The sequence below is a fragment of the Dama dama genome, chromosome 12, assembly GCF_033118175.1.
Source record: "Dama dama isolate Ldn47 chromosome 12, ASM3311817v1, whole genome shotgun sequence".
NCBI classification, from domain to species: domain Eukaryota; kingdom Metazoa; phylum Chordata; class Mammalia; order Artiodactyla; family Cervidae; genus Dama; species Dama dama.
Genome location: NC_083692.1, coordinates 51,158,969 through 51,173,859, shown reverse-complemented (window position 1 = coordinate 51,173,859; position 14,891 = coordinate 51,158,969). Strand labels below are relative to the sequence as shown.

The 14,891-nt window shown below is 42.4% G+C and overlaps 1 protein-coding gene across 1 annotated transcript in view; it reads left to right on the top strand.

The window, feature by feature from the left end:
* MYO1E (myosin IE) overlaps window positions 1-14,891 on the top strand; it is a 212,651-nt gene that overhangs the window by 124,646 nt on the left and 73,114 nt on the right. The window contains exons 5-9 of the mRNA XM_061157271.1: window positions 124-211; window positions 4,302-4,391; window positions 8,521-8,652; window positions 11,769-11,903; window positions 13,843-13,975. Of these exons, the coding sequence (XP_061013254.1) occupies window positions 124-211; window positions 4,302-4,391; window positions 8,521-8,652; window positions 11,769-11,903; window positions 13,843-13,975 (578 nt within the window). The remainder of the gene's footprint in view (window positions 1-123; window positions 212-4,301; window positions 4,392-8,520; window positions 8,653-11,768; window positions 11,904-13,842; window positions 13,976-14,891) is intronic.

Genomic DNA, 14,891 nt, shown 5'->3' with positions numbered 1-14,891 from the left:
ACCAAGTTCCTTTCTACCAGTTTTCTTCTTCAGTTTTATTTGGGGGTGGGGAGTCTTTTCAGAGGAGAGGGAGCTGGTCATGAGCCACTTCATAGGTGAGTCTTTTTGTCTTTCTTTCTTTAGTGGTGAAAGTGGTGCTGGAAAGACAGTGGCTGCCAAATACATCATGAGTTACATCTCCAGGGTGTCTGGGGGAGGCCCCAAAGTCCAGGTGAGTTGGTGCTGTGGCCCATTTTGAGACTCGATGCTGGGCCAGAGGACAAGGCTCCATTTTCTGTTTGAAAAAGAGTTTTTCTTCCACAGAGAAGACACTGGTTTTATAACCAAGAAACTTGAAATCTGTAGAGAAACAGCATATTATGAGATGGAGATGCCTAATATATAATTAATATTGTATACAGTCTAGGAGAAGGTCACAAATCCAAAAGGAAAATAAACACAGGGCATAAAAGCCATCTCATAGAAAAGGAAATATAAATGACTCATGAAACATGTGGCTTCCCTTGTGGCTTCCCTGGTAAAGAATCCGCCTGCAGTGCGGGAGACCTGGGTTTGATCCCTGTGTTGGAAAGATCCCCTGGAGAAGGGAAAGGCTACCCACTCCAGTATTCTGGACTGGAGAATTCCATGGACTGTATAGTCCATGGAGTTGCAAAGAGTCAGACACAACTAAGCAACTTTCATTCACTCAGAACATGAAAATATGCTCATCTCCATGATAGTAAGAGAAACGCAAATTAAAACTACATTGAAAAACTGTTTCTTAACTGTCAGAATAACAAAATTTTTCTAGTGTTTAAAACACTCTGTTGTTAAAAATATAGGGCCATTGGCCCTCTCACACATTACTAGTGGGAACATGAACTAGTACACGTCTGTGGAGGACATGTCGGCAAAGTTTTTCAAATCTATAAGCAAACACCCTTGACTCATCAATTCTGCTTGGGAGAATTTATCCTTTAGGTGTCCTGAAATGTATGCAAAATGATACATGTATAAAGTTCTTTGATGTGGCATTTTTTGATGATGGAGAAGACTGGAAACAAATGTTCATCATTTGGTGATTGGGGAAATAATTTGTGGTTCATGATAGACTAGAATATTATGCAACCATAAAAATGAAGCTTCATGTACTGATAAGGATTGATCTCCAAGAAACATCATGAATTGCAAAAAGCAAAGCTCAGAATGGTGTATATAATGTGCTACCACTTGGAGAAAAAAGAGCATGTATTTATAAAACATTTGTTTAGATATGTATAACATAGCTCCAGAGGGATACACATGAAATCAATAGCAGTGATTTCTCCAGGAGGAAACTGGGAGACGAGTGGAGAGGCATTTCTCCATGTCGACCCTTGTGAACCTTTTATTTTTTATTTTATTGACAGGTAAGAGGTGGATTTATTTAGAAAGATATATACTCCATAGGCAGCATGCTGGCTATCTCAGAAAGTGGGAGTGGCTGTGAACCTTTGATTTTTGAATCATGTGAATACATCTCCAATTTGAAGAATTTGCAAAAACTTTAAAATACAGAAAGGAAAGAAAGAAAGAAGGATTAGAGTATTAACAGAAAACATTAGGAGAAGGGGGGAAACCCAGAAGAATGAGGACGCAGGAGAGGGATAAAGAAAAGGATGGGCTTCCCTTGTAGCTCAGATGCAAAGAATCTGCCTGCAATGCAGGAGACCCAGATTTGATCCCTGGGTTGGGAAGATCCCCTGGAGAAGGGAATGGCAACCCACTCCACTATTCTTGCCTAGTGAATTCCATGGACAGACCATGGGGTCGCAAAGAGTCGGACATGACAGATCAACTAACACACATAGTATGGCAGAGAAGGGGCAGATTCAAGAGGACAGTATGAAAAAGGGGTAGATGCAGCCTCATCCGTCTTTAGTTTTACTCATTGTGGTAGTGAAAGCAGCATAAGCAGGACTGGGGAAGCCTACCCCCAGAGAGCAGCGGATGATGGTGATGAGGGTAAGGTCAACAGGAACTGCCCAAACTCACAGTGCTCATCACTAGCACAGACCTCTGGGAACTTTTTTTTTAAATTAGAAATCATGATCCAGGTAGATTTCACCCTAAAGATTAATTTTTTAGTTGGAACCGTTTAATATGATGTTATTGCCATAGTCAGCTGTACACTTTAAAAAGACACATTGAAATTCTCTTCCTTATGGCTTTGTTCACTAAATCAATAGTGTTCCATTCTGTCCTGGGTGATCAGAATGCTTCAGGCAGGGGCCAGTATTCCTTATGTAGAGTAGAAAGGTCTTAGAGTGGCCTCCTTTACAGATTGAAAGGAAAATCCAGAGCAGCACCATCCAGTAGAAAGATGGTGGGTGTCACATGCATAATTTTAAATTTTTGAGTACTCACATAAAAAAAGTAGAAAGCATATGAAATTAACTTTTAAAATATATTTCAGTTAACCCACTATATCCTCAATACTATTTCAGCCTATAATTACTAACGAATTAGTGAGATACTCTACATTCTTTTGCATCCTACATCTTTGGACTCCAGTGTGTGTTCTACACTTACAGCACATCCCAGTTGGGATTGGCCATGTTGCATGGGCTCAGCAGCTTCCATGCTGGACAGCGAGTACAACTCTAGGACTTAAATTGATGTGGTCCATATGCTTTTTTCTCCATTTGTATGACCATACCCTGTCTCTAGAAGATGGACATGGAGCTAGAAATCCAGGATATTCTTTTGTGTGTGGGCTGCTCTTTTAATTTGCTCTTTCTTTTTTTCCCCCTGTATGCTTACCACATGCCACAAAATTCTGTTGACCATCTTGATAGTGGATGGATGGATAGATGGATGAATAGATAGATGGATACGTGCAAAAGGTTTTCAGTTTAAAAGTCAGTAATTAAGAGGGAAAGAGACAAAGAAGAGCTTTTCTTTTTTTTCTGTCCCTACAAGGAAGTGGAGTGTTGATAAGTGGTGTAGGGATGTTTGGCCAGCAAACAACAAATACAAAAGATTTACGAAGACCCACAAAGTCAAAGTTATATTACAAACAAAAGCAAATTTCATATAAATCCATGAGTTTTTAAAGGAAAATAGGCTGCTTAGAAATATCTTTCTAAACTCTGAAATGGATTCCATAGAGGAGCCACCCATAATTTGCTCTCTGTGTCCATTGTTAATGACATGTGCCCAGTGGATGGAATTCCAGTTCTCGTTGCTCTTCAGAATATTCAGGGGGTGCCAGAGAAGCACTTTGGCTGTTGCAGAGTCAATTAGTGGTTAGTGCCTTCATCTTATCTGATTTGCTATGGACGACGACCTAGGGCCCGACTGCAGACATTTAATGTTGATTTTTCTCTTCCTGTTTTCCTATGAGGACAATGATACAGAACTCTTGGCTTGAAATTAGTCAGTAGCTAAAGAGCACAAGCCAGACTTGTTATTTCTGGAACATGTTTAACCGTAGCATGTGAATAATTAGAAGTACAAGGAATGACTCACTGGTTCAAAACCTTCTCCAACATCAGCTCGTATCTGTTGAGCTGTCTTGCCCATGGGGTGTTTTGTACTTTTCAGTCTGATACTGAATTGGGGTATATGAAAGCCAAATTCTTCCCCTCCAATAGGCCAGGAATTGTTCCACCCAATGCAGTGTTGATCCTTGTTGCTCAAACGGGGCTCTATATGGACAAAACCAGGAACACCAGGGCTAGAAACGTGGACTCTTGGGCCCCACCTCCGACCTACTGAGTCAATATTTGCATTTTAACATGATTTCTAGGTGATTCAGGCACGTGAAAATTTGGGAAGCACAGGTCCGTGTGTCTGGAATGTTGTTAAGGGAGGAGAAACTAATTTCCCTCAAGGTAACTCTCATTTGCAGTGAAGAGGGGGATGCAATAGGTGGGGACAGAAGTTGAGTAGAACAGGAGTAGTGATGATTAAGAATCTGGTCAGAAGACAAGAAGATACCCCTTCTTCTTATGTTCCCCGATATACCAGGGAACACAGGATAAAGCTACACCATCCAACCTGGAAACCCAGTCGGGGAACATTCATAGATCGTGATTTGGTGCCACCCTGGCTACAGGGAATCCTGCATCAAGCCAGGGGAACTGGAAGACATGACCACACCAACAGGGCCAGGTCTATGGGAGAGGAAAGAGTAAATCCTCCAGAAATCCCAGGGACTTGGATTTGAGTCCTCTCACCCTCACCGCATTCAGAAACCAGGTCCTCGGGCAAGTCTGGTCTTTCACTGCCGGGTAGGTGTTCACGTCCTCCTAACTTTGATTTTTCTGCTGTAACAGCACGTCAAGGACATCATCCTGCAGTCCAACCCGCTGCTGGAGGCCTTTGGGAATGCCAAGACGGTCCGGAACAACAACTCCAGCCGATTTGTGAGTTTCTTTCCTGTGATAGAGAGTGCCACCTGATTGATGTTGTTGACATTCCTGATTTAAGTTCTGTGTCCCCAAGGAAATAGGGGTTTTTCACACATTATCAGGAGGCTGCCTTTTTGAGCTTGTTTTTTACTTTTCTCTAGTGGTGAACTGTCAGACTTCAATTCACCCTTTGACTCAAGTTCTTTTTGAGCCTTGGGGATATAAATAAGATCATTTTTGAAACCAGTTCTCAACTCACAAGTTGCCTTCCTAAGGAAAGTGGAAGTGTCAGCTTTGGTCTTGGAGAAGTTTCTTTGCTTTGGGCACTGGAGAAAAGGCCTTCTTTCCCAACTGAAGAACCAGGAGACTAGATCCCAGGTCTTGTCACCTTGTTTTGCTTTGTAGATCTGTGGACCCTGGAGTGGACACTTTGATCCGGCACCTTGGAGAGAAACTTCTTCCTGTCTGTCGGCCAGAGGGAGCTGACTGCTTACCTTACCCCTCTTGGCTTTTTGTGTGTGTGTTTGGCATGTTCTTGTAACATAATGGCATGCCAGAGTGACTGACCTTAGCCTACACATTGCTCCTAACTGGCCTGCTTACCGAAAGTAATGAAAACATCAGCCGAATGCCTTGAATGCCTAGTTAGACGTTTTTCTGTCTGAGCGTCTCCCAAGGGGGTGAACTGGAAGGCTGGCAAGGATGAATATGAATATATTCCCTTTGACAAAAAGCCACGTTTACAGAGAAATGAATGTTTGCTCAGTAGCTTTGATTTATGTAGATTTTGTATCTTATCTCAACCATAGATTATGTCTGGCAGTAAAGCACTTAGGATACCATCTGTGATGTGGATTCTGTTCCATTTTAAAATAAATAAGTGAGAATTTTGGAGAAAAGCGATTTATTTTTTATCCTTCTGTTTTAGAAGGAAGCTTCTATTTCCAAGAGAATTCTTACTAAGTTTTCATGGAGTAATTGTTAAGCTCCCTGGTGAGTTTTATCTGTCAGAATTGCCCTTACTTTCCTCACTGTTTAATACTATTTGAACTATTACTCATTTGTTCTCTAATTTTTCTGCTCAATGCCAGGGCTATGTTATCTTGAAGTTTCTAGGTAATGAAATAAGAAAGAAGATGTGAATGAATTTTTCACTGGATCTTTTCTTCCCTGATTGTCAATCTCAATCTGCCTTATAAAAATGGATTTGAGCAAATTTAACTCTCTAGCTACCCAACTTCCTTCTTTTGCCTTCCTTACTGAGTAGAAGAGTAACCAAATCAATATTTCCCTTGATATTTCCAGTGTAAATTATTCTTTTGTCTTTGGACAAGGAGGCGATAGCAGTCAGTTTTTGTAAAGAAAAGCAAAAATACCCAGAATTTATTATTTTTCTGATAACAGAATTTCATACAACCCTGATGGAATGGTGGGAAAAGCGTACAGAAAGGCAGTACACACACACACACACATACACACACACACACACACAGATACACACATATGCACATGTGTATACACACAGCAGAATCTGATGGGGCATCAAAAGATGTGCTCATTAGTAATGAAAGAAATGTAAATTAAAACCATATATCATTTTCAGTCTCTCAGATGGTGACACATTAAAGAGGAAGACACTGTTAATTAAAGACTGACATCTTCTCCCAGGAGAGAAATTTGGCAGTTCTTATCAAAGTTTAAAATGCTCATTGTCTTTGACCCAACAATACTTTTAAGGTATAATATCCTTGTTCCCTATTAATAATAGTTTATTTTAAAAGATATCCATAATATATTCTTAATTTTTTTCGAAAAGTTTATAGGACAATATCTATAATATGGCCCCATTTTTATTTTAAAATGCACATTTATATAAAGCATAATTAAGGTATCTGCAAATCGATGTTTGAATACACTATTATAGTGATTGGCAGGAGGAGGTAGAAGCGCTTCAGGGTGGGATTATGGGTAGTTTTACTTCAAATGGACTTGCAGTGGGAGTCATAAAAATTCATCTATTTCCACTTACAAATCTTTTCAAGTTTCAAGAACTGTATTATGAAATATTTCAAACACTATTTTAAAATAAAACAGTGAACATTGAGGTACCCAGTACCTAATTTAAGAAGTAAAATATTACCAAGACCTGAGGTTTCTTTTCATTTAAGAATTAAAATATCTTATCCTCTCTTTATATAGTTTCCTCCTTCCCTCAGGCTGCTTACAACAAGACCAAACTTTTTGATCTCTCATTAGGGATTTTTGCCTTTTAAACTACGATTTTGAGTTGTGTATAAGCATTCCCATTACATTAGAGCAGTGATTCTCAAACTTGGCCACATATTAAAAAACACCCAGGTGGACTTCCCTGGTGGTCCAGTGGTTAAGGATCCACCTACCAGTGCAGGGGATACAGGTTTGATCCTAGATCTGGGAAGATCTCACCTGCCGCGGAGCAACTGAGCCCATGTACCACAACTACTGAACCTGTGCTCTAGATCCAGGAGCCGCAACTACTGAAGTCCACACACCCTAGAGCCTGTGCTCCCCAACAAGAGAAGTCACTGCAATGTGAAGCCCTTGCATCGCAACAGGAGAGTAGCCCATGCAGCAGTGACGATCCAGCACAGTCAAAAAACACAAACCAGCCAGGCCTCTTAGAGCTACTCATGTCTGGGTGCCAGTTCCTAGCAACTGACTGACTTGTCTGGAATGGCATCAGGCAGCATTTCTTAAAGGCTCCCAGGATCTTTCTAGTGGGCAGCCAAGGTTGTGAACCATTTCCAGAAGGACTTGAGAGTTTGCCGTTTACCAAATCTGCCCCTCGTGGCTTTGACATCCTGTTTTGTTTAATTTCTCTCTCCCTAGATTGATAGGGAATGGCGGTGGGGTGGTGGGGTCAGACACAAATGGACACTGAATTATTGCCTGCAGAACATGCCCAATGGGAAAGATGGAGAAGGATGGCCACGGAAGGAAGCATGAGGGGTCTTGTTGAGCAGACTTTGTCGTGAACCACTGTGGTTCGGGATAGCAGTTGTTTGTGGTCCTCCTCTATGTCTGCTGCTTCAGGATGTTTGTCTTGGGGTTTATTTTTGGGAGAGGGAGAGGCAAGAGTCAGCAGATTAAGACAAATAGACAACTAGACTGTGGCTTTCTTTTGTAGCCTTTTTGATACCCAGAATCGACATTAACTTAGCAGGTAGTAGGTGCTATCCACAGGAGGAAAAACACGCAGTGTGTTTTTCTTCTCCTTAGTGAGTTAATGGTTCTGGTCAGAGACTTGTGGCTTGGCAGGCTTCATCCCTGAGATGGTGGACTTCATCAGCATACACACGTAAAAAATATTAAATGCGAATGCAGTTAGGCTGGGCATGCTCTACAGTCTGACCCTAGGTCACACCACTCCCTAAAACCTACATTCTCATCTTTTTCTTCATTTAAATTTGTACTCCTGGACCCTTCTGAGGACTGAAGAGACGCTAAATTGTAGTTTTAAAAAAATTATTTACTTAACAAATCTGGACACCTTTTCAGCTACAGTCCAGGGTTTTATTCTCTTTTGTTCCCTATTAGCAGTCATTTAAAAGGAAATGTTAACAAGAACAACAGTGACAAAAATCCCCACACCCACAGCTAACTGGAAAGAACTTATAAAAGTATTTTTATTTCATGTTAGCATATTAGATGCTCCTGGGATAAAAGAAATTGCTTTTGCTCAAAGCCATGAAAATAAGTCTCTCAGAAGGAAAATTTGATTCATTTGAAAGAGGCTGGCAGAGTTCACTCTTGTTAGATCAAGAAGACCATGTGATTTTTTTTTTGTCTTATTCTTTACAGCTTCTGGTTTAGCAGACAAGCACCTACTAAGGGAAAAGGGGAAGGAATATAGTGAGTGTGTCCATATTTAGTCGGGTTAGAATGATAGAATTCTCTCTTTCAATACAGAATTGTATGATTGGACAAAGGCACAGGTTATTGTCTGATAGGAAACAGTGAGGAAGTCTAGACCAGAACTGGGAATAATTCAGAACATGTCTTTCATTAATGAATTTCCTTGAATTATATGCTGTGTCCCGAGCCTGCTTGGAACATCATGTTTTTGTTCACCGACCACTAAAGGAAGTCCCTAATTTTCTTGCAGGGAAAATACTTTGAAATCCAGTTCAGCCCAGGTGGGGAACCAGATGGTGGAAAGATCTCCAACTTCCTTCTGGAAAAATCTAGGGTGGTGATGAGGAACCCTGGCGAGCGGAGTTTTCACATATTTTACCAGGTTTTCCTTTATATTATTTCTTTCCTACTTCTCTATTCCTTCTCCACATTTAAAATGTTCTTCTCTTGGTCCTCACGTCCTCAGGGTGAGATAGTCTAGTCTGGCCAACCCTTGAATCTTTATTAACGCAGGATGTGCAAGTCAGTGTGCAAAGAACTGTGAGGATGCCCTTACCTGCAGGCAGGATAAGGTCTAGCTGGGTGAGAAGACAAAAATTTCCCTAAAGTAAATAAATCAATCAATAAATCAATAAAATGTTGATACACTTCGGAACAAAAGTAGGGATGTTTGATTCTTGGCTAAGTAGGAGATCACGAGGGGAGATATAGCTGGGACAATAAGGAGAGCTTGTAAGGGGGCACAAGAGGGTGTGGAGGAGAGGTTGACTCAGGTTGAGTCAGATGGTCTGAACAAAGCAAGAAGGGAGGGATGGGAAGGTGGGGAGATGGGAGAGGTGGAGGGGAAGGGATGGGTAAGCTAATGAATGAGCCAGGCTCCAGCCAGATTGCAAGGGCAGAGGTCTCCAAAAGGTGAACTGTGGGAAGAAAGACTTGAAAAAGACTTGAGGTATTTCTTGCTCGGTCAAAAAGTTTTGGCTTAGACTCTCAGAAGCAATGGAGAGTTTGAGGTTAGAGCAGTTGGCCAGATGCTTTTAAATTATGTTCCAGGCTTCAGCAATCATTTGTTTCAGCTGTTTTTTTAAATGTTTTTTATTGGAATATAATTGCTTTGAATGTTTTTTAAGTATTTGAAAGTGTAATGATACCATAAACAATTTTTTTAATGTATAAATTTTTGTATTAGTGCTTCATATACCGGGAACCCACATTATATTTTCTTTGAAGAATCAGCTGCAACTGTTAGGTGTTGTTTTGTTTTTTGTTTTTGTTTTAAATTTTTTGTTAGAGTTTGATGATTATTGAATTTGAAGGAAGTTAAGCTATGTTGATTGCTCCCATTTCAATCTTTTCCATTACATAGACACGTTAGATGATGGCAAACAATTCTTCTGGTTAGAATCTATTGGTTTAAAATATCCATAAATGACCAAAAGCTTCTGTCAATTCAGTAATGCTTCTAATTGTATTAATCAAAGCACCATGTACAGGTCTTTGAAAAGTAGTTTCATGTATCACAAACACTATATTATTTACTGAGCACTAGACAGAAGTTCATCATTATTTCGCAGACGCTGTACTATAAATGCCAGCCCTACCCCCCTTCAGAATCCTCTGCCCACAAGTTGGAAAACCCCAGCCTGGGGACTGGGGAAGTGATGAATTCAGGGTAAGACAGAGTTTAAGATTCTGATATAAAAGTGATAGTAGAAGCTGTGAAATAGGTGAGACTCCTGTACGAGTGAATGTGGAGAGAAAAATGCTCATTTAGGACTTGGGGACCTGGAGACCACCTGTGGGATAAGGGAGGCATTGAGGAGCCAGGAATGTAGTCAGAGATCCTGCAGTGTCACCAAAGCGAGGGGAAGCTTGTGGGGTGCAGGGCAGGATCACATATTCAGAGCTTGGGAGAGAAGGATGAGGCAAGGGCCTGGGGACCCAGCAAGGACTGGTAGCTTCAGCCTCTGGAAAGCAGCAGAATAGTGAGGGGGAGGAAAAAACCAGATGAGGAAGGAGAGAAAGGAGATTGTGCATCTTAAAGGATTTCAGGGTCAAGGAAAAGCTTCTAAAGAAGACAAAGAAGCATGTGACTGTAGATTGGAGAGAAAGAAAGGGATGTTTGAACATTCAGGTGAAGGGAGTGCATGATCTGGGGGGGGGGGGCGGAACACTGAGACAGATGGGAGTTCTTCCCTAGACAAAACCAAAACCAAACCAAGAGGAAAAGGAAGAGAGTGGTACAAAGATTTTAAGGAGATAGGGGAAAAACCAAGGGAACCTGATGTAATAGGATGACCGAGAACTTTTCCATAATGGAGAGGAGGTTCCCTGTTTTAAGGGTGTGAAGCTGGGATGCCATGAGGAACTAAACCAAGATGAAGATGTGTGAATAGGGGTGGGGTCAGTGGTGGCTGGTGCTGGTTGCATGCACTGTGTGCATTTCTTCCTTCAGTGACACCTCAGTTTGAAATCAGTCATGGTAGGAATATTTACACCACCAAAGTTAGCAACTGCTGCAAATTCATTCCCCACCCCTACCTCAAGAATGGATTGCTTAAAAAAAAAAAAAAAAAAAAAGAATGGATTGCTGAGGACTTCCCTGGTGGTCCAGTGGTAGAGAATGCACGTGCCAACGTGGGGAACACAGGTTTGACCCCTGGTCCGGGAGGATTCCCCATACTGTGGGGCAGCTAAGCCCGTGGTGCCACAAACTCTGAGCCCACACTCTGCAACAAGAGTAATCGCCACAGTGAGAAGCCCACAACTAGGTAGTAGGTCTGCACTTGCTGCAGCTAGAGAAACCCACACAGCAGAGCCAGAAAAAGAGAGAGAGAGAAAATGGGTTGTTGGACATTTTCTCGCACACCTATAGGGCCCTTGCTCAGAACTAAGGTAGATACCAGAGACAGAACAGAAAGCCAAGGCACAGGACACCAGCGTGGGGGACCTGAGGCTGCACTTGAATATGCGCCGTGCTGTGAGAAGCATCGAGAGTCCAGCTGCCCTTTAAAAAGCCTTGTATACTGACTCACACTGTTGTACAATAAAAGCTAACACAAGGTTGTAAAACAAATATACTCCGACTAAGAAAATAAAAAATAAGAGTTGGACTCCACGAAAAATAAAAAAAGAGCCATGTGCAAGTTGAGCAGGAACAAAGTAGTTATAATCTAGCTTGCTCTCCACTGTTCCAAGGGATCTCACTAGTGTAACTGCACAGTTCTGTGTGTCAGATAAGGGAAAATTCTCAGTCCTTGCAGGTCTAATCAGAGTTAAGAACTAGAATTTGCAGAGATGATTTAGGGCTACTACACAGAGAGCAGATATTCTGAAGCCCCTTCGTATTTTTGAGACCAGGAGCATCCATCTATTTAGGAAGCAGGGGTAGAAGGTCTGATCACCTGGACTCCAGGGGTGGTGGGTTGTAGTGGGACTCGTGTGGTACCTTTGCCTGATCCATAGGCTCCACCACACACTTGCCACTTTCTCTTGCTCCAGCTTATTGAGGGCGCCTCCCCAGAGCAGAAGCATGGCCTGGGCATCACCACCATGGACTATTATTACTACCTGAGCCTCTCGGGATCTTACAAGGTGGATGGCATTGATGACAAGAAGGAGTTTCAGGAAACTCTGGTAAGTGCTGGTGCAGGCTGGGCACGATCTGACATCTAGACCAGGTGTTGTCTATGGCAGAAAGGGCAGGGGAGGTGAACAAAGCAAAGAGCAACCTGAAACATCACCTCCCTCTGCTGGAAGCACTCCATTTCTTAAAACACACGTGTAAACACCCTTAAATAGCCATCAGCCTAGTTGCCAGAGGACTACTTAATGATTAAACATGGGTAATAAAAAAGTTCGTCATTACCCCTCTCTAGGTGTTCTGATGCACATAAAAACTATTTTCAGTAATGCGTTTACCATACCTGTTTGCTGAAAGCTTACACAGTTGTTGAGCTGTTTCCTTACAAAGACAAACCAAAAATTATGATCTTAATCAGGTTTAGAGGGACTTCCCTTGTGGTCCAGTGGCTAAAACTCCAGGCTCCCAATGCAGGGAGCCCAGGTTCAATCCCTAGTCAGGGAACTACATCCCACATGCCACAACTAAGACCCAATACAGCCAAATAAATATTTAAAAAAAAAAAAAAAAATCAGGTTTAGGAATCTTAGAACACCTTCGATCTCATCTCCACCTCAGTATTTACAGGTCAGAGGGCAAGCCCAACTCCATTCTTCTCACATTGTGTATACATTTTGGTACACACTGTGAATTCAGGTAGATTATTGAGGGTTCACATCCTTGGGGAAACAACTTACTAACTCAATCAATCTAGAACTTTCTGGGATTTCCCTGGTGGTCCAGTGGTTAAGACTCCATGCTTCCACTGCAGGGGGCACATGTTTAAAACCTGGTCAGGGAGTGAGCAGCCCACATGCCATGTGGTGCTGCCAAAAGAAATTTTAAAAATAAAAAATAGAACGTTCTAGAGGTGGACTATTCACCCATTTAGCCTCAAGGAACTGCATCACCGCTGTCCTTTAAGTCAGGTACCAGCCTGGCTCATCCCTCAGCCTGGATCCAAAACCAAGTGGGAAAACTGAATGGGCAATTGGAGGTACAGTTTCAGGTGGCAGGGGGGCTGACATTTGTGCTTGAAAGGGGCAGACTGTGTCCCAGGTGTCAGGAAAGAAGGTGGCATCAAGGGGCCACGTGGCCTCAGAGGAGGTGGGAGAAAACGTGCAGACAGGCCTGCAGCGGTCTTAGAAAAGAGCCTCCTTAAGATATGGGTATCTAAGACTCAGGCCTTTCATCTCCTTTTATTTGAATTTAGTGGATCTCAGAAACAAAGCTTTTCTAATGATACTTTTATTTGGTTTTCCTGGAATTTTTCAAGATTCTTTTGCAAGTACAATTTATTCTCAGCCCTCCCAGTGAAGAGAAAAATCTGTGAGAGTTTGGAGTGGCTGGAAAGCAGCACTGGTGCCCTTAGAGGGAGAGGGTGGCAACAAGGAAAAATTAAGAGACAAGAACAGACTTGTTGACTGGGCAGCTGCCTCTGCATCTGAATATCTTTCCTCCAGAGCCTTCTCACATGTATTTCTAGACGATTACATGTTCACATTGGGCAGGTTATTTATCGGGCTCCCCTGGTGGCTCAGTGATATAGAATCTGCCTGCAATGCAGAAGACGTGGGTTCAATCCCTGGGTCAGAAAGATCCCCTGGAGAAGGAAATGGCAACCCACTCTAGTATTCCTGCCTAGAGCATCCCAGAGACTGAGGAGCCTGGTGGGTTACAGTCCATGGAGTCACAGAACAGTTGGGCATGACTGAGTGACCAAACCACAAAAAAGAAATTTCAAGACTAAACTGCCTTTCCAGCACCGTGTTGAGACTTGAACACGTGAGAGGACATTGAAATTGTCAGTGAAATTGTCTTATGGTGACTTCCAGCTACCGTTGTAGACTAAGCCATGTGTAACTGCAACCCCATCCAAGCTTTGGTCTCTTTTTGATATGCTTCCATAGCTGGTGACCGACTTGTCTGGGTCGTTTCTCTCCCCTCTTCCAGCATGCCATGAACGTGATTGGGATCTTTGCGGAGGAGCAGGCACTGGTGCTACAGATAGTGGCGGGGATTCTCCACCTGGGAAACATCAGCTTCAAGGAAGTTGGCAATTATGCGGCCGTGGAGAGTGAAGAGTGTGAGTGATTTGGGCACACGGTTGCCAAATGAGGGGATACAGTGTTTAGTTCTGATCAGAATAACTCACCACTTTCCTATGCTTTGGGTTTTTGGGGAAGGGAGGCTGAGAAGACTGGCATGTCTTGCTGTGGCAGAACTGAAAAGCCTCATGAGAGTCTCTGCCTCTTCTGTGCACCCAACCTAGGGACCACTGATGAAGTTACTCTGGTTTATCTTTAACCTTGGGGAAACCTGGCAGAATTTTACATGCAGGTTTAAAAATAAAGTGATCCTTAATGAGAATTAGAATTGTTTCCTACTAAAAATCTTTTCTGTAACTGATCTTTAGGGTTAATAGTCACCTGAAGTTTCTCTCAGGATATAAGTAAATATGGATAGCTCACAGGTTTGTAAGTTGCCCCGTGGGCTGGATTAGATTGGGTTTCTGAAAACAAGGGGGGTGGGAATGGACACTGTTGTGTTGATCTTGCTGATGATGTCTTTAATGGCCCCTCTACAGCAGTCAGAAGACCTAAACGATTGCTTTTACCCTTTGAGAAGGAATCAGGTGCGCCCTGCTGAGGCGCACTCCTGGTTCTGTGTATACCGCTGTGCTACAGCCGCTGTGGCCTGTGACTTTAGCCTCTTTGTCATCGGTCAGCTTTCCAGGCTGCTCTCAGAACCCACACATCCTTTAACCACCCAGGAAGACGTTTCTTCCTTTCTCAGCATTCTTCCAAGATGATAAATTTAGATGCCCAGTAATAAATAGTATCCTACTCATTGCTGACAGTGCAGTGAGGCTCTTTCCATTCCAAATAAGGTTCTTTTTTTATATTTTTGTTCTCTTTGGTGATAAAAGAGGGAAGTTCTGCTAACTTTAGATGTCTGTCTGATAAGGAGAAACATGAATTATGTTTACCAGGGAAGGGAGT